This window comes from Simochromis diagramma, unplaced genomic scaffold (assembly GCF_900408965.1).
Source record: "Simochromis diagramma unplaced genomic scaffold, fSimDia1.1 OVJJ01000676.1, whole genome shotgun sequence".
In the NCBI taxonomy this organism is placed as follows: Eukaryota; Metazoa; Chordata; class Actinopteri; order Cichliformes; family Cichlidae; genus Simochromis; species Simochromis diagramma.
Genome location: NW_024387466.1, coordinates 925153 through 944953, shown reverse-complemented (window position 1 = coordinate 944953; position 19801 = coordinate 925153). Strand labels below are relative to the sequence as shown.

Sequence of the window (19801 nt, the reverse complement as noted above, 5' to 3'; positions counted from 1 at the left end):
TGGCCTGAACCTCTTTTTCACTCCGCTGTCCTGTCATCGGGTTGGGTGTGGTTTGCAGGGTACCGTTAGCAGGAAATCCAGCTCGAGTCCATTTTACTTTAAGGCGAAACAAAGGAAAAACACCCCCCACTCGCGTAGGGTCGAAAATAGCTCTTCGCAGTCCAACGGAAAAAAGTGAGGTTTTGTTTCCTCGAGACGGGAAAGCGTTTGGTTGGCGCCGTTGTTCTGATGGGAAAAAGTTTTCTCCTGGTTTAGCAAACTGCTCTTTTTATTTAATAACTTCATAGAAAGCCTGAGCCGGACGTGAAAGAAAAGAAAGATGCCGAAAACGGTAAGACTGAAAAGCACATTTATGTTGTTATGTCAGAAGCTACTTTGCCTTTTCTGTCTCTTTTTCAGTACGCGATTTTAATTAGGTGTGGGTGTTTCGCGTTGTTATTCACTAACAACAGTAAGATAAACTAAAGTGCATGTCCGATGGGTTTTACCGTGTTTAAAAATCTTTCGCATCCTTTCAAACTCACCCGAGGATTACTGTGGTACTTTCCGTTAGGTGTGTGCGCGTGCGCGCTTCCTACCCTGTGTTCACTAAAATTAGCGCCTTAAATCAAATCATTCATTCAGGGTGGAAGCCGCGTGCTATTAAAATGCTCTAGAGTTGTATATTTAGGCTTAAATTACACTTTTTATACTGTTTTTCTGCGGAGGTGTATCCTGGACTAGCAGCGAGCTAGTCCTTCTCAGGCCTCCCTCTCAGTCAGCTCTTAAGAAGGATTTGAACTGTCAGCCAGGCCAGCTGTTATGGTCAAAACAGGAGCAAATGGAGGCAAATCTGCAAACGGCTAGGAGGCAAAAGAGAAGACACAGAGAGCTTTTTTTAATGCTACATTGCGAAGGTTATTAAATAAAGGCAAAAATAACTGCTCTTGAAATGAAGGAGCACTCACAGATTTGTGCTGGTACTGGTGGAGCTCTGAACAAAGAAAATAAGGGGGTCCAGACCTAGAGCATTATAAAAGGCACAGCCCAATATTTCCGTGGATGCCTTTATCAGTGGACAAAAGAATTGGATGCGGTTTCAAACTCATCGGTTCTGCTCGGCTGGGTGAAGGTGTGTGGGGCTTTGACTCAGTGAAATGCTTTCTGAATGAAGAAGATAACAAAGAAGCTGCTGAATCTGTGTGCAGTCATTCTTCTTATCTGCACATTGTCCTGAGATACCCACGTGCACATTCTGAATGTAAAAGGGACATGATGCTACTAAAAGATTCACACATGACCAATGAGAAGGTGATCGGCATTATATAGCCTACGGAGTGATTCACATTTCACAGTGCAGATGCTGTAATTCATCGTAGTGCTATCATGTTTATCCCCAGATTGTGTGTGTCAGATTTTTATAAATAATAAACTATTATTTTACAGATTGGTTAATATAATACTGGATTAGTTTTATAGCTACTACCTGAGTATGATACCAAATTTATCAGTGTCACCTTTTACTAGTCATATATTATATTCAGGCCGGAAACGTTCAATGTTACAAAGGAGAGAAAAAAAGCCTCCAAGTCTCGTACCTGCTTTCTCCCTGCAGGATTGTTTCTGCTCGTACTTCCTTGATATTTTTCCAAGTTGTCAACCAGAAAAAAATGTCAAGCACCCTGGCATTAAAAAGCCTTCACTACCCTCTTCTTCCCCAGAGGAATTCGTCTAATATCAGCATGTTTTTTTTTTTCTTTTCTGCATGGAGGCATTTTTGGCACAACCAATCACTAGTTACTAGCATTTACTTAAATGGTATAATCAACACTTTCATTTATCAGGTGGTCAGGGAAGCAAAAATTACATTTAGTGTACCAGTCTTGAAAATTTATCTAGTCACCTCCCAAAGACCCATTGTGAGGAAAAAATGTTTCTCTTGAGTCACTACATAACTATTGAATTTCAATTGTATATTAGCAAAAAAAAATCAAACATTTTTTTTTATGTTTTTTTTCCTGCACATTTACTTACACTACTGATTATAACCCAAGTGCAGTTTGTAATAAATGTAGTTCAACTAAGAGCTTGCGTCCCACACAGACACAGATATTTGTCTTTGAAGTTGTTTCCTATAATGAATTGTTCACTTGCCATGCATTTTAGTCCATTGCTAAGTATCAGTGTCTGTCTGCAGAGTGCAGCTGGGATGTTGTTAACCTCAGCAAAACCAGAGCCGTGTTTAAAGTAGCTGCTTTTGCAGTCACCAGTGGGAACCTCAAACACCTCAAAAGCACCTAAATGATAGTTACTGTCAAATCAGAAGAACACATTTTTGTCATGCTGTCAGTTAGAAAAGAGTAAACCAGTTGTTGGTCAGGAAGAAGCAGCAACATTTTCTCAAAATAAACAGCAGATTGCGGGTTTTTTATATTCATTAATGAACAGCATGCGTTGTGCTGCCACTGCCAAAAGTATAATCATTGGAACTATAAGAAAATATATTCTATTCTATTTGTGTAGATGGAGTAAACCCTGTATGCACAGTAGCACAAAGGTGAACAGGTGCAATGGTTCAAACTCAGATGTGTGACACTCATCGGTTCATTTCCTTTCTCGTTAGCTAAAGGTGCTATGCAAAGATGCAACAGATGAGGAGCATTAAAAAAGGAAGTTAGATAAACTGATTCAGCAAATCAAGCGACTCTGTATCCAGCAAAAGTAAAAGTCATGTCCCCACAAAAGCTGCCTCTGGGATTCATAGATCGTTTTAAATTACCTGTTTTTTTAACCTAGTTTTTCAGACAGTTTATTTTTCCGGTGTTCAAGTTACATTTAATAAAGCTTAATGTCACTCAAAAGCAATAATTATTGCGAAGCTCAGCCTTTACTGGACTCCTTTTGGCAGTCCTTCAGTTTCCCTAGGAAGTCGTGTTATGACTCAAGGTTTCTGTACTTACATCAGTTCCTTTCTGGTAATTTCCTCGCCTGCAGCCTTATATGGACTTTCACATCACAGTCTGGCTGATCTCCTCCCTGCTTTCCTCCGCGTGGTCTTCAGATACCATGCCCCACTTTAGATTGCACTACAGCAGTGCAAAACCCTTTTTCAGAATTTTTCTGCATGTCTGTTGTTGCCACAGTTTTTTTGTTGTTCTTAGTTCCTAATGCAGCTCTGTTATTACACTGATTTTGTTTATGTGCTGCTGTTACATGGAATTGCAGCTTTTTGTCTGCTTTATCAAGAAGGTAACAGTAGCTTAAAATTATTTTTTAAATAGGCTGTATTTTCAGAAGCACAAAACAATTATCAGCTTTATTGCTAGAATTTCACCCCATGTTGTTACAAAGCAAAGGATTTTCCCACTCATGCAACCCCATGACGGTTGGTTCACTTACTTTCCTACCTGTTTTTTTTTCAACGCTAGAACCATTTCAGAGCTGGTACACTTTTTCATGTTAACTCCTTAGACTCAAGAAATGCACACATGGGCAGCTGTTACCACATAAAAATTAAGCATAACTTACCATTTTAGCTCGAATTGCAGGAATGATGACAGATCTAGCTTTCTCCTTGGAATGATCACATTTTTAACAAGCGTGTCTATGGAGACGTGGCAAATGGAAAGACCTGGAAGTATGCAAGTAGCAGGAGATTAAATATGGGTCTGTGGTGCACATAGCAGAGCAGATTAACAGTGTAGAGGTAGAGCTGGTGGACAAACTGCAATCAAAAGTTCACTTTTTAAAGGTTTCTCTTTGAAAGCTGTGGCAAATATCAAAGATCTGAACGTAAGTACTTTGTTGCTGGTCATGTAGTGTTCTGATTTGACATCCTTAATACTGTATTTGCTGTTGCTTATGAGCTAGCATTGGTTCTCAATAGACCAGTTTGATCTTATGCTGATTATTTGGTTAGCTTTGCCTCAGCTGACAACTGATAATTTAGTTTATTTTAGAACCACCCTGCTGACCTGCTAATGTATTAGCTTATTTGGATCTACACAAAGATGGACAAATCATAATTCCACACAAGGTGAACAGGTAGCATAGCAGTTCTACTGTACAGTGGCAACTTTCAGGACTTAACATTAGTCATCTGAAAAGATGTCAGGAATGGAAAATTTGTACTGCACTTTGACACATATTAACACCTCCATGCTATTGCCTAATCTCTGCACGTCTACATGGCTCTAACAATGTGCCAGAGAATACCTGACAAAGAAGACAAGTATGCATAAAACATACTTTAATCAGTTGGTGCTTGGGATTTCTTATTATTGGATATTTTTTTAGAGCAGACGGTAAATTCCATGATTGGCTCAGACAGATGTCACTCAGCAGTTTCACCAGATGACGAAGCAGCAAAACTAACAAAACTCTGTTCCAGTTTGCTTGCGCCGACATTTTAAAAATCAAATAAACAGTGGTTGTGGGAAACTGCTCTAAAAGACCCAAACTTGAGTGTGTTTGTGTGTGCGTGTTTGTACTCTCCCCTGGTTAGAAAGAAGATACACGATCCTTTTTTTTTGACCCTCCTCTTCCTGTGACAGAGTTTGAATTTCTTTCGTTTAATGCTAATACCCGTAAGCACACAGTAAACCCAAAATAACCAGAAAAGAAGACTTGGTGACATTAACAATGAAGATACCCTTAAGGTTGTAATGAGGATTCAATTTTAAACTTATAATGGAGCTAAATTATTTCCATTTTCCTGTTAACTAACTGCAAACTCTAGTCAGAGAGTCATATGCTTATCATCTTGCCCACAAGTTTTTTTTATTTTCCACGCTTTGAGCGATAACATAACGAGATGTTAACTGTGAATTGCACAGGATAAGTGGAAGTCATGACATTTTCGCACATTTTACCATTTCAAATGTCGCTTTAAACAACCTGAACTGTTAATGTTCCGTGTTCGTTGTAATAGAACCAGATTCAGAGCTTTTGTTGGTTCAGAATGAGCGATTGATCAATCCATGTTAGCATATCTGATGGAAGTGAGAGCATTTATAGCCATTTGGTAAAACTAAAATGTCTCTCATGCTTGAGTAAAGAAGGAAAAAATGCATTTCACCTGAATGGATTGGAATCTGAATTGCACTCTGGTTGCCCCTGACATCCTCAGTTTATCTTTCAGATACACCAAACTGTAAATCGGGTTGCAGTGGAGCCAGCAATAGCGTTTCTCTGGCAACCAAGAGGATGCTTTGTTAAGCAGTTGTTGACTTTAGATGCTGACATTGTGTGACTCTCATGCATGGCATGACTCAGATGTATGACTCAGAATTATCAATGTGCAGTTGCTATGGTTATTGGGGTAAACACTGAAAGAATGGCATGTTCTGATGCATGTTTCTCGTTGTTATAAATCAGTTGTAAAATAAGCCAGGCTTATCGTACACTCTGATAGTGACCTTCTTTAAAAACTCCTCTGCTCTTTCACGTCAAAGAACTGTTAGTCCAGAGCCTAGCTCATTCCTACTTGTTCCAGGAACCACTTAGGATTATCTTCTTTATTGTCTCAGCTTGTATTGGACAGATTGTAGTTGTGAGCAGCACATGGAGATAACTCTTGTGTGGGAATGTAAGGCAGAAGTTGAATTCTGGCACGTCAGTGGGGCTGTATCTAAAGATTAAATTTACTGAAGCTCTCTTGTGACTTGAAACCTTACAGGGTTAAACTAGCTGGCACTTAGTTTTTTTTTCTTTAAAATAAGTAATTGCAGTCATTGCAAATAGGGCTGCCGCAAACGATTATTTTGATAGTCGACTAGTCACCGATTATTTTTGCGATTAGTCAACAAATCAGATCATGCATCCATTGGACGTAAAATGTACAGTTTATTGCACCAGCATGCATCTGCTCTTAAATAACTATCATTAACTTACAGCTTTAAGTGTTTAAGGTATGTGCTAACTAAAAATAAAGGCAAGATGATAATTTATTAAATTTGAATGAAATCTGCAGATTGTTTCGGTGAAGTTTAATAAACTCAGCCATCTGCTCCTTGCTATCTAAAATATAACAGAACACCGGAGTATATTCTGGAGAATCTCACACTTCTGATAATCAATAATACAAAAAAAAGCCAAACAATAACATTTTTAAGTTATCTAAGTGACTTATATATCATGTTTAACCTGAGTAGTGAAAGACGGCGTTGGGTTTGAAAACGATTTGCCCGGAGTCCGGTGTTCTCACCGGCTCTAGTGAGCCGTGCCCCCGGCTAGCTATCCAGCTGGTGGGTAACAGACGTCTCCGAAAACGTCGGAGCGCTTTTCAAAATATGTGGTGTCTTGATAAACTGAGCAGATATTTGAAATTTACACAGTTACATTCTCACCCGAAAACATGTTAAACGTTTATTTTGTGACCCAGAAAGAGTAATATTAAAACTAACTATCTGCCGCCATTGTTGGAAACTGAGCAGGGCCGCGCTATGAATTCTGGGACATAGCTTCTTCTTCTTCTTCGGGGTTTAACTGCAGCTGGCATCCTTGTACATGCAGTGCTGCCATCTTCTGTTTCAGTCCGTTATTACACTCTTAAATCCTACTATTTATTCCTGCGTCTTTTGCGATCTTACAAAGCTTCAAACGAGGCGTCGACTATTAAATTAGCCGTTGACGATTTTGATAGTCGACGTAATCGTGACTAGTTGACTAATCATGGCAGCCCTAATTGCAGCAAATGCTCTCCGGTGACCTCTGTTTCTGCTGGTTTAGTAACATGTTTGTTAAATCGAAATTGAATATACAGAGGGGATTTAAAAAAAGATTTTGCTAAGGAAGCTTGATGAACCTAGAAAAATTAGTGACAGACTGCTTGCATCACTGTGTCTTCACTCAATATTTAACACCACGTTTAATTTAGTTTTCATCAGTTTTGCTTCCTCTTACTGACAAGGCAACCCAGATGTTTGGCCCCAGTTAACTTTCAGGTTAACTGCTCATCACCCCATTGCCATTCAGTGGCTGTACAATTGTAAGACACGTGCACACTTTTTACTTATGATAGTTGCGTCCTTTTTTTTTTTTCATTCTTTGTGGTTAGTGCAGCTTTCTGTATTCAGTAAGCCCAACAGCTCTCACTTGCTACGTGCGTTTTCAGCATTACAGTTAGCTTGGTACAGTTTGAACAAACATACCATTAAGATGAAATTAGTGAAAAAATTGCAGACTTTTAGGATTACATTTCTGATAACTAAATTATATTCAGCCTCAATCAAACTCATTATTTGCTCACAAAAGTGAATGTTAGACCCACTAAACATCACAATGTTGGCATTGTCACCCTTAGCATATGTGTATCCTGATAATTCTTTGTTAAATAACTAATATTGTGTTGTGAGTCCAGCATGGCTTGAACAGTTGTTGGTAAGTCAAGGCATTAGACCTTTGATTTGAGTCTGGAAAAGTATTATTTTTGTAGCATACAGCTGTGTATTACATTAAAACAAATATAAATAAAATAACACAGATTAACTCATACGTTTCAGACAGTCAGTGAAGTGGCAGATTGTTATAAGCAGCTTCACATGACATACAGTAAAGCTTTAAACAAGTCAGTAGTCATCAAATACACCGTGTGACAAAATCGGTCACAGATGTGTTTCTCAATGTGAAATGTACGAGTTTGGGATTTTATTTTTGCAGTATCGCTTTGGTGCGATTAAAAAAAGAGCTAAGAGAAAGTCATGGAAACATGGCACGTGGGCCAGAACAGGGTGTTTTTCAGCATGTGCTAATAATAGTGTGTTAAGTGTTTTTGAGCCCTGGCCATGAGAGACACACCCTAACTAGGCAGAAAATGTATAAGCGTAGTTCCCTTTTCTTGCAAGATTAACTATTTTGATTCAGGAAATGAAACTGCTTAGACACCATCAGGGTGGCCACAAACTGAACTCTTATCTGCTCAAATATAAAAAAGTGTATCGCCTAAAGTTCATAACTGGAAGCTTAACAACTCCTGTGTCTAGACGATTCTAGACTGCAGTGTTGGCATTCAGAGTGGGCCCAGATTTAAGGTTTCTCCTCAGCTCTTAACTGCCTGGGATGGCAGGAAGTGACAGTGGGGCAAGTGTCCTGAGCAGTAAATAGGGTCCTGCTGACATGGATGGGAAAGAACGCAACTCTAATCAACCCCGCAACTAGGAAATAATACATACCATTGTTGTTCAGGGCAGGCGTGGGCCTCTGCCTGCACAGTTATTTCCCAATAGACATGCATGCTGGTGTTTCTTTTTTTTCCCTAGTCTCTAAGAGGGCACAATAAATGAGGGATTCCTGCACAGCCTACTGAGTACATACTTTTTTCTTTTTCTTTTCTTGCCACCTTCTGAGCAAGCTTTTCCAAAGAAAAGGTTAAATAAATGTGTTCAACTTCAGACATATGATTTTGTAAGACACAGATATAACAATTTGTCTAACTAAGGCGTGCCTCGTTTACTGAATAACCCAGGGTAGCAAAGTGTGATACCTGAAAAAGAGATCGAGCTAAAGCTCTGTCTACAAACCGATCTTGTTAAATCCTGCTACACCAGACAGGTTGTCTGATGCATGACAGGATGTGCACATCTCTCATGAGAGCTCAGTGTTTAACAGTAATGCCTCACAGGGCCCAACCACCAAAGGATGTGGTTACTTCCTGTAGATAAGTTCTTGACTGAGACAGAGCCAGATTGGTACATTCGTCGTAACCCTGACATGCAGTCTTTTCTAAATTTCAGAATAAAATAGTAAAAAGGTAATTGGACTGCAGTGTTACTTTGTTCTCCAGCAGGACTGGGAGATGTGTGCACACTTTTATTGCAGGCACATTTAATGAATTCTACAAGAGTGCCACACATTTTGAGATGCTACACTTATTAAAGATGGTCGCCATTAAATGGTTTGCATAGAATGACACAGTTTTTAATGCACGAGAGCTTATATTGCATAGAGTTTGCTTTTTATTGTTAGGTAAAGACCGTATATTAACACAGAGGGGTTTCTAAATCAAATGAGCGAGTACCTTTTGACAGTGGGAAGGAAAAACTCGCTTTTAACAGGAAGAAGGCTCCAGCAGATCCAGGCTCAGGGAGGGGCAGCTGTCTGCCACGACCTGTTGGGAGTGAGGGGAGGGAGACAGGTTAATAATAACTAATGATTAAATGCAGAGTCTCATAATGTTTAAGAGAAGAACAGAAGATCTAGTTTTGTCCATTCTCTATTTACCAAGAAATGATATGGTACAATCATTTCAATGATACAATGATAGTACAATGATATGGGTAATAGTAATAGTACTTTAACCCAAAATACTGTCTTTTTTATTTGCATATTTGAAAAAGTTTTTTTTCCTTTCCTCTGTTCCTCAGATTAGTGTAAGAGTCACCACTATGGATGCCGAACTGGAGTTCGCCATTCAGCCCAATACAACAGGAAAGCAACTCTTTGACCAGGTATGAGAAACTGTTTCCTCTAGCCAGCACTTAAGTTACCATTAAACATAAATGATGACTCTTTGACGAGTACTGTGATGGGTTTAGTACTCCTATTTCTGGAAAATGCCGGGATATTATTATATATTATTATTATATATTATTTTCATGGCTATTAATTGTTTTTATTTTTGGCTGATGATCTTTGAGTCTTCTAAAATAATTTTAAATGTGAAAAATCCAATGACAGATGCTTAAAGGCTGCTGTTTGATTCTTGTTTTGTTTTTATATGACTGATTAAAATCTAAAAACAGTACATTTGCAATTAGGAAAGCAGTAAATCTTTGTGGCTGAAACCCCTTAAATAACAGAATAAAACAAGGGAATTATATTTCATATTTTTATTTTTGTTGCTGTTTTTATTTAAAGGTTGTGAAAACCATCGGCCTACGAGAGGTTTGGTACTTTGGACTCCAGTACCAGGACACAAAGGGTTTCTCTACTTGGCTGAAGCTCAATAAGAAGGTGAGCTCCTCAGTACTCAGTACACTTCATTCACTGGGCCGTCTTTTTTCAAGCGTGAACTGCGCTTTTTGATCTCGAGTCCACAAACAGAAGCATAACCTCTACCCTCTCACCCGTGTCGGATCATATTTTAGGTAACAGCCCAGGATGTGAGGAAGGAAAGCCCGCTGCTGTTTAAGTTCCGTGCCAAGTTCTTCCCCGAGGATGTCTCAGAGGAGTTAATCCAGGATGCCACACAGCGGCTATTCTTCCTGCAGGTAAAGGAAGGAATCTTAAATGATGACATCTACTGCCCTCCAGAGACGGCGGTCCTTCTGGCCTCCTACGCGGTGCAGGCCAAGTATGCCGACTACAATAAGGAAGTCCACAAACCAGGCTATTTGAGCAGTGAACACCTGCTTCCGCAAAGGTAACACGGGCTTTATTGCCACTTCAATATGCAGGTTCACGTGAAACATTCCCGACATGTTTCTTTGACACTTGGGCCTCTCATGTTCTCAGAGTCCTGGATCAGCACAAGCTCAACAAGGAACAGTGGGAAGAGAGGATTCAAGTGTGGCATGAAGAGCACAAGGGCATGATGAGGTGATCAGCGACACACGTGTTCCCCAGCACACACACAAACACGTGAAAGAGAGGACGGTTGGCTAAAATATGGATATTTGTGAAATTATTGCATCTCTGGGGATGTGAAAATGTGTAGCTTAAACTTTCCATTATCATTGTGCACACTTATTTTTTCTGCCACTTGACTACAATGTAGTCTTCAGTGACTACATTAGGGTAGCCACAGCTTATATACACACTTCATAACCTACTAAAACATAAGACTGTTGAGGAAGTTATTCCTAGTTGAATTACCTTGTTGTTCTCTGTTGCTACAGTTTCTTCCCTCTTCTGTCATTTCCGTGAATTTGAGATAGAGCTAGCTGAGAGAGTGTGTTACCACGGCCTTTGTGTTGACTCACAGGTGCTCTGAAAGTTTGTTACTGGCCTTGTGTCACTTCAGTTTGTTGATCTGAGTACTGTTTGTGCCACTGACATTTTTAGTATATGCTTTATTGAAGACAGTAGTGAATGTCCTTTATTGGCTTCCATATGTGTTTCATCAGTCAGGTTAGCTTGTCGTAGATAAACAGTAAACACAGCCTAGATTCATTATATGTTTCCCCAGTTGCTCTGTTGATCAGTTAAGTTTCATAGTTCAGGTAAGGTTAAAAAAGAGGTATAACCCGCTCAACACATCCTGAAAGCTCTGCATTTGAGCTCTGGCCTCTGCAGCCGGTTAGAACAGTGCAAACAGCACGCCACGCTCTGACTGTGAATTCTTCTTTTAGCAAAAGTTAAAGACGTCTTATTTGTCCACAGAGAGGAATCCATGATGGAGTATCTGAAAATTGCTCAGGACCTCGAGATGTACGGAGTCAATTACTTCAACATCAAAAATAAGAAGGGAACAGAGCTGTGGTTGGGAGTGGATGCTTTGGGTCTCAACATTTATGAACAAAATGATAAGTAAGTGTTTCCACAGAAGGGTTTGTGTTTCGCAAAAGGTACACTGTGCAGTGCTGACCAAGCATTTTTGTTCTCTTACAGAATGACGCCCAAAATTGGATTTCCATGGAGTGAAATAAGAAACATTTCCTTCAATGACAAGAAGTTTGTCATCAAACCAATTGACAAGAAAGCACCTGTATGTTAACATAATGTTATGTTATTTATATTTAAGAATAATATTAATAATAACATGTAACAATAAGACATTTTAAATGTCTCAAATGTTTCCATTGCAGGACTTTGTATTCTATGCTCCAAGGCTGCGCATCAACAAGCGTATTCTGGCTCTGTGCATGGGTAACCATGAGCTCTACATGCGCCGCCGCAAGCCCGACACTATTGAAGTGCAACAGATGAAGGCGCAGGCTCGGGAGGAGAAGAATCTCAAGAAGATGGAGAGGTAGGACCGAAATGGAACCAAACAAAAAAACCTACAAATATTTTACACATGGATTGTGTGAGTTCTGTTCCAAAGATGCAATAATAAATGCAATCTGTTATAGGATATTGTAACAGTTATAGAAAGATTACTAGCTTTATTTTCAAATACTAAATAAAATGGGGTGATTATCTGCTCTGCTTTTGAAACATTTCCGTACAATCATCCTGTAACGATTTCGTTTTCATTAGAGCTGTGCTGGAAAATGAAAAGAAGAAAAGAGAACTTGCAGAGAAGGAAAAGGAAAAGATCGAAAAGGAGAAGGAGGAATTGATGGAGAGGTTAAAGCGGATCGAGGAGCAGACGAGAAAAGCTCAGCAAGGTGGGGAAGCTGTGAGAGTTCAAGAAAAGCTGCCTGTAATGAATGATGACAATGTTTTCCTCACATGATGCTTACCCTTAATTCTTGTGTGTGTGTGTGTCCACAGAGCTGGAGGAGCAAACGCAGAGGGCTCTGGAGTTGGAGCAGGAAAGGAAGCGTGCTCAGGAGGAGGCTGAACGCCTGGAGAGTGATCTTAAGAGTGCTGAGGATGCCAAGATGACGCTGCTGCAGCAGTCAGAGAACCAGATGAAGAACCAGGAGCACCTGGTTAGTGTGTTAGCCAGTGTGATTAGACACTGACACTTAAAAAACTGCAATAATGTGTGTACTGATGCTTCAAATATGATGTTCTTTTAGGCCACAGAGCTGGCTGACCTGACTTCCAAGATTTCCCTGCTGGAGGATGCCAAGAAGAAAAAGGAAGAAGAAGCATTAGAGTGGCAGCAGAAGGTGTGGCTTGACTTTTCCGTAGTTTGCTATTCAAAACTGATAACATAAAAATATGGCAATATGCCAATAGTGGAACAGGCAAGAAAATGCTGTCTATATAGAAAACATGTTAACAGATATTTGCTAATGCAGTTGCAGAACTCAGTTTGTTCTTCCTGGTTTTCTAGTTAAAACAAAAAACAAAAAAAGGAAACTTGTGCTTTACTGCCATCTTGTGGTGAGAACTGATCTTTTGTGGTTCTGTAACTAGGACACTATGAAGACAGAAAAATATTATTTTACTAATTTTGGAAATGTAATTGGAAAAGCAAAAAAAATGGATGGACAAAAAGTGAAAGGAAGAAGAAAAGATTCAACTGTTAGACTTAAAAGCCTTTTTGTTCATTGATAATCGAAGTCAGTGTAACTATGGCAGGAAGAAGTTAATCAGAGTTGTGCTGGTCACATTGCCCCTCCTGTGTGACATAGTCAGGACAGGCATTCCTGGGGTCTTTTTGTTGTGTGGGTTTGGGGGAGGGTTAAACTCTCCCAGCCTGCCTCTTGTCTTTTTTGGTAAAAAAAAAAAAAATCCTGCGTGCCAGCCCTTTCTTTTTTTTCTTTTTCTTTTTTTTAGCCCATGTGACTCATGGTGTTTGTAGTGATGATGGATGTCTTTGTGTGAGGGAAATCCTGTTCACCCTTTTTAAACCATTGTGATTTTCTGCCTTGTAAAAACCAGTTGTGCAAACTGGTGGTTTCAGTATTGTGTGAATTTTTGGAAAAAATAGTAGTTGAAATTCCAGTCTTACTCATAGCTGGTTTTTGACTCATAGCGCCTCGGGTAAGAAGCACTCGGTTTTATATTGAATTTCCTGAAGGGATTTCCTAATAAAAATATCCAAGATATATAGCTTGGGTGGAGAGAAACCAAAACAGGAAACCAAGAGCCTGGCTATGGGTCATGTAGCATAGGTCTGCCTGTGCATTTCTCCTCTACTGCATGCTGTAGGAAAAATGGCAATACAGAAATATCAGTTAAGCTCCCCCCACTTTTGTCATTTTCATTAGACATTAAATAAGGGTAATTTCTAAAACACCTCATTTTTATTTCTATATTTGCTCAGGCTACGACAGTGCAGGAGGACCTGGAAAAGACCAAAGAAGAGCTTAAAAACAAAGTGATGGTACCTCAGGAGCCACTAAACGCAGAGAACGAGCATGATGAGAATGATGAGAGCAGCGCCGAAGCCAGCGCCGAGTTAACAGGTGCCGCCACGTACAAGGACCGCAGCGAGGAGGAGAGAATGACTGAAGCTGAGAAGAACGAACGCTTACAGAAACATCTACTTGTAAGTCCTTGGAATTTTTTTAATAAACATTAAAACAATACAAATAATAAAGTGACAAAGTAAACATTGTTCAAATAAAGTTGGTAGGCTGCCACTGTTTATTGTCATGTTTCACTCTGGGACTGTAAGAGAAACATGACACACAAATAATTATATTTTCCTGTTAATGTAGAACATTTGGAAGCCAAGTTAGCTTTTACACTGTTTAATGTTTCAGTTTTGTTGAAATGGGAGCTTTACTGGCCTCTTGAACTTCCTCCCAAAGTGATGTTCGGTGTTGTGAATGCCAAATACTTCAGCTGCTAGTGTGGGGAGGGGCTGCATGCCTGCTTGTCTGTATTTGTGAAGCATTAAAGGGAAAGCAGTGCTGTGTGAAGTTGTGTGTCAGATTGAGAAGGCGAAGCCAACACTTTTTGTACTGATACTGTTGCAAATGAGTATTTAATCCAGTATTTTCTAGTATTGATTAGTATCTAAGTATTTTTTTGGTTGTTTCTTTGACTACTGTTGACACAATTTTAAGTAGCTTTAGTCAACTAAAAATAAAGAATGCGCATAATTAAGTCATGCTACTAAAGCAGTCAGATGACTGTATGTAGATACGTGTATGTGTCATACAGCTTCATTATTACAGTCAGATGTAAAGATTTCATACATTTTTACCCTTCAAATAGATTCAAACCAGTTTGTCATGCACAGCAGTCTTCCCAGGGTGGTCTGCTGTTTTTGAATGTTCAGTCAAAGTCCGCTTCTGACCACAGTGGTTCTGCATTTTATCGTGGAGTTGTAAACTTGTGAACTTGAGAATAAACATCAACTTCTGTAGAACCCAGAAAAAAAGGAGCAAGGAAGGAAGTCCACAGTGTCGGAGCCTGAAGGTATCAGAGCAGGAGGGGAACTAGTAGCATGCTTCTCATTATTTTTAACTTTGATGGGGTTGAGCACTGGGAATTTGGTCACTCAGGGTCTGACAGATGCTGATTTCTACCATAACAATCTGAGATGTCTGTGGGAGCATGTTTAGAGAAATGCACTCATGGTTGCACTGTCTGATGGTGCCACAAGGCAAAAACAGGGATCAAAATATGCTGACAGAGGTGGCCTGCAGAAGGAAATGGGAGGATATAAATCAAATATAATTCTTTTTGATATTTTATTGGCAAAGTGAAGGAACATTATGATTACATCTCGTAAGAACACACAGTCAGCTAGGGATTCTTGTTTTAAAGTAGAATAATGAGGTTGATCCAGGTAAGAGTAATCCCCTCATTTAAGTCTGAATCCCTTTGAAAAACAGGTTTTAAAAAGCAGAAATAAGTGAGTAGAATGTCAATTTTGAGCCAATTAAGTGACTTACTGGTTGATGCAAGAACATGGGTAAAACACCATGACATTAGACAACGAGTCGCACATGTTAACTGTAATTTTATAATACTTGTAACCTTCTTTCCAGGCTTTAAGCTCAGAGCTGGCCAACGCCCGGGATGAGAGCAAGAAAACGGCAAATGACATCATTCATGCAGACAACATGCGAGCAGGACGTGACAAGTACAAGACCCTCAGGCAGATCCGGTCAGGAAACACCAAACAGCGTATCGATGAGTTTGAATGCATGTGATGTCTGCATTCACCAACGCAAAAGCCCACAGAGCTGGGCCTTTCTGCCTGGACTGCAGTCCTGCCTCACTTTAGCTGTTTTCTCTGTACCCAAATAAAGTCAGATCCACCAAATGACGTTGCTGCAAAAGCACAGCATGTTGTACAAATGTGGATCTGGAAGGTTCTGTTTGTTACCATTTCTTACTTTGAATTTTAGACAAGTCACTGGTTGAAAAGGGACATACTGTATTTTATTAGTACATTCCTCACTAGGGGTATGTGTAGCATATTAGTAACGGGCTCACGCCTCATTTCATGACACATTGAGCAAGCAACTTTTAGTTTGTTTTATCTCTTTCACATTTTTATATCATCATTTCTAAATAAAAGCTGTAGAAATCCATTTAATTTTGTGCCATTCACAAATCCAAATTGTGCCATAAGCCATTTGCACTTGATTCTTTACAGCAAGCTGGATATTTTTAATTTTTTTTTTTTTTTTAGAAATAATGCTTTTCTGCAGTTTAAAATTAATTGCACTGCAATCTATACGAGCAAATGCAAATAATATAAATAAATTGTTTGTATGGAACAAAAAACAGCAGCAGTATTATTAATATTTTATATTATTATTATTATTTTTGAAAATTCACAGTTTATTTACTAATTTTACTGCGCTCAGAATCATCCAGCAGTTAAAAGTCACAGTATTTACAGCCTACTGGCAATGTGATATGAAGGATCTAAGGATTTTTGTCTTCTTTTTTTTTTGCATTTTCAATTCTACACTTTCAGCTGTGTGGCTGAAAGTGTAGAACTTGCTGTTGAAGCTTAAGCAAACAAATGTCTAACTGTGCCTAGAGACGGAATAAACTTGGTATGTCATTTGCAAATCTCATATGTTGTAACAATCCAGTTGTTTGAAGAATCCAAATTTAGTTTAACGTATACGCTGCAACTTGTTTTTTCCTCATGCTCAGACATCAAAAGAGAAGGTAGCACTGATATGCACATCTACATATGCTGACCTACATACGCTGAAGAAAGAAGCAAGGCTGAAATTTGACCTGCAAATTAAATCTGATTGAAATTTGTAGAAATTATCAGCTGCATTTAACCATTAAAATATTTTTTTTAACCATCATCATCAAGTCTTTGCTCTTTTACTTATCACTGAGGATGTTGTTTTGGTTATTATAGTGATTATTGTTTTACCCAGTACAGCAATGGTAATTGTAACTTGTGAAGTTGGCTTCTATTGTTAAACACATAGTCATCTGTTAAGATGAAAGCTGTAGTTTAATCTTAAAACAAGTAATGCGTAAAATAAAACAATTTCGTCAGACATGCACTGGAAAAATCAGTTTACCTTTTTACAAGTGAGTCAAATTATACTGTCCCACATGGGCACATTCTCCGAAGCATGCATTTTTATATACTGTATGTATTTAATGACATTTGTGTGTTTTTGTATTTGGGATTTTTCAAATGTGATACAATTATGTAAGGTCTAAGAGAGACACACCTTAGGATATTTTTGTAATGTAGAAAACTAGGAGTACTTGTCAACAATACCTGTTTTCAAAGGAACAACATTTTTTAAAGACAGCATTTTGTAAGTGGAAGAACCAGATGGTACAGGACATTCTTTTAAGGGTGCGTTAAACCATTGAACCTTTTTTTTTTTTTTTAGAAATTAGTATTTGATTTCTTTTTCACATTTCAAATTAAGCCCAAATTTATTTTAGTGATAAATATTTCTGATTATTTTATTTTGATGTCTTTTAGTGAAAGAAAAAAAGACACATTTTGATCAGCAGTGTAGTTTTATGTGCCATGAAAACAGATCAAAGGATTGCTGCTACAGATTCCTTTACATGCCTTGAATAGTAACTTTTGTGATCCTTGCAGTTTGTGTTTTACCCCAAAGTTTGTGTGTTAGCAGCCTAATTTGAAATTTAGTCGTCATAGGTGATAACTCATTAAAAGATGCTTGTCTTGTCTCAAAAAGGAAAATAATGTTGACTTATAAAACCATTGACAGACAGTGCCTTGCCCAGTTTGTTCATGAGATCTTGCTGCTTAAAGTCTTCCTTTCACCAATAAATGAAATTTAGAATAAAGGTTTTTGTCTTCTTGTGTTGTCATTTTTCCTTTTAAATGTTTAGTGTATCTTTAAACCGAATGCAGTTCATTATATATAAAAAAAAGTACAAAGGAACAAAACAAAAAGTAAATCTCAAGTGTGTCCACAAGGTGGCTTACAAACTGTGAGTTTCAGCCACGTCACCGTTCTGCACCAAGGGTGACATGGCAACAGTTCGAAAAGGATTCATTTTGTTCACACAAATTTTAGTGAAACATTTGATTACTGGATTATTATAAAGATCACATGAGTCTGTTTACATATCTGCACAATATGTTTAAATAATTAAAGAACTGTGTTTTAAACCAGAAGATTCTGGAGGTTATTATTTAATTTTTCACTCACTGAAATGTTTCCAAGAGTTGATTTTTACTGCTTAAAATAAAAAAGACTCAAATGCCACGTGTCACAATTTCAACATGGAGCATTCAGGCAAGCAAATAAACACCAATTTGCAGTTTCAACCTTTGAATGTGTGCGCAGAGTGCAGGAGGCACCTGTCTCCTCGATTAAATGTCTCCTTTTTAAATGTTCGATTAAAAATAAAACATTTCAAAAGAGCACATTTCCGGAGATGTGATATCCTGCTGCCCGAGCGCAGCATTTAACATTTTGTTTCAAATTTGATAATCATTTGATAACCATGTGACAACTCAATACATTTTAATATATACAAGAAATCAAAATTCTACCAGTCGTAGTAGTATTGGTATAGTACTCTACACCAATGCTGATTTTTGGTAGATCACTAAATATTTCACAAAATAAATGAAGGTAACCTAATTTTCTGTTATTTTTGCAATAGGAAATTGAACAACTCTAAACACCAAAGGGAGGTGCTGTTTTTTTTAATCTCCAACTTCCCCTATATGTGGTATTAGTGGCCTACAGTGGGTGTTGAAATGGTTCACACACTGAACTGCCACTTAGAGATAAGATGCAATGACTCTTCCTGTATGAACAAAGCTCCTAGAATGTACTTTAGTGTTTTGCAGAAAATGACTCATGAGAAGCTGTTAGCTCTTCTTCTTTTCTCGACATCATTCTTCTTCTTTCCTTCTGTCAGAAGGAAACTTTTAACTACAGCACAACACCCTCTAAGCTACAACGTGCTCCAAATCCCATTAAAGTAGTTTGCTTGTTGAATAATGACAGAAATTTGTAATCATTTCGTGTCGCTGGTGACTCGTGAAAAAAAATGCAGATGAACTGCCACCTGTGCACAGCTTGAGAGGGAAAATAGAAAGCATTTAAAAGGGCCGAGGCTACTTATAAAACCATTTTATTTGCTGATTTCAAGTTACAGGAATCTCTCGATTTCTTTTTAACACTGGATAAAAATGTGCTCTACAACCACATTGTAGAGCTTAATTTGTGGTGTTGTTCTTTGCAACTATAGCATCATTATAGATTTTTCTGAGCATTACTCTGTTGCTTTTATTTGATGGAGGAGGGTTTGAAACAGCATTACAAAAGAAGCCGTGTTGTAGTTTTGTACTCTGAGAGCTTTAGGCATTTAACTGTAAGCGATGCTTCATACTTTGAAATACAGGCCTAACAGGAAACTTCAGTTCACTAACATATTCATGTCATGTCTGCATCTGCATACAATGTGCTGCATGTCTACTGTATGAATGATATAAACTTACTGGCCACTTTTCTAGGCACGCATGTTTGACTGCTTGTCAATACAAGTGTCTGATCGGTCAATCACATGGTGCCAACACATTGCATTGATGCTCAGCTGGTGAAAGTCAAACTGAGCATCAGAATGGGAAAGAAAGGTGATTTATCAAATTAGGTAACAGGTGAGTGCAACCACGTGAGCCGTGACATTCAAATGGAATTAACTGATCCTTACTTTGCATTTTGAGATACTCAAAAGTAATTTGACAAATGAATCATTTTAAATATAACGATTGTTTTCAGCAGATCAATAAAAAAAAAGTTGTGGATGCTGCATGTGCTCCCTTGGGTTGGTCTGCCAGGCTTTTAATGCAGCCACCTTTGGATGCTGCTTGTTTGTGGGT

The 19801-nt window shown here is 38.5% G+C and overlaps 1 protein-coding gene across 2 annotated transcripts; it reads left to right on the top strand.

Moving 5' to 3' along the window:
• On the top strand, positions 1-17748 carry LOC120723277 (moesin). Of its 2 annotated transcripts, XM_040014637.1 has the most exons (13): positions 1-331; positions 9342-9425; positions 9835-9930; positions 10065-10339; positions 10432-10515; positions 11299-11445; positions 11527-11623; positions 11724-11887; positions 12118-12248; positions 12355-12515; positions 12606-12698; positions 13802-14026; positions 15480-17748. In XM_040014637.1, the coding sequence occupies exons 1-13, from the start codon at positions 320-322 to the stop codon at positions 15642-15644; spliced, it is 1734 nt and encodes a 577-aa protein (XP_039870571.1). In that variant the 5' UTR covers positions 1-319; the 3' UTR covers positions 15645-17748. The 2 variants fall into 2 exon arrangements, with proteins under 2 accessions (XP_039870571.1, XP_039870572.1); XM_040014638.1 differs by lacking the exons at positions 1-331; positions 9835-9930; positions 10065-10339 and having other exon boundaries at positions 9367-9425.
• Positions 17749-19801: the final 2053 nt, after the last annotated feature.

What these genes read in the sequence shown, in the direction of transcription:
- LOC120723277 (XM_040014637.1), top strand. An exon ending in GGCTGAAGCTCAATAAGAAG is followed by an intron (nt 9,931 to 10,064) that starts GTGAGCTCCTCA and finishes ATCATATTTTAG; the next exon opens with GTAACAGCCCAGGATGTGAG. An exon ending in AATCTCAAGAAGATGGAGAG is followed by an intron (nt 11,888 to 12,117) that starts GTAGGACCGAAA and finishes CGTTTTCATTAG; the next exon opens with AGCTGTGCTGGAAAATGAAA.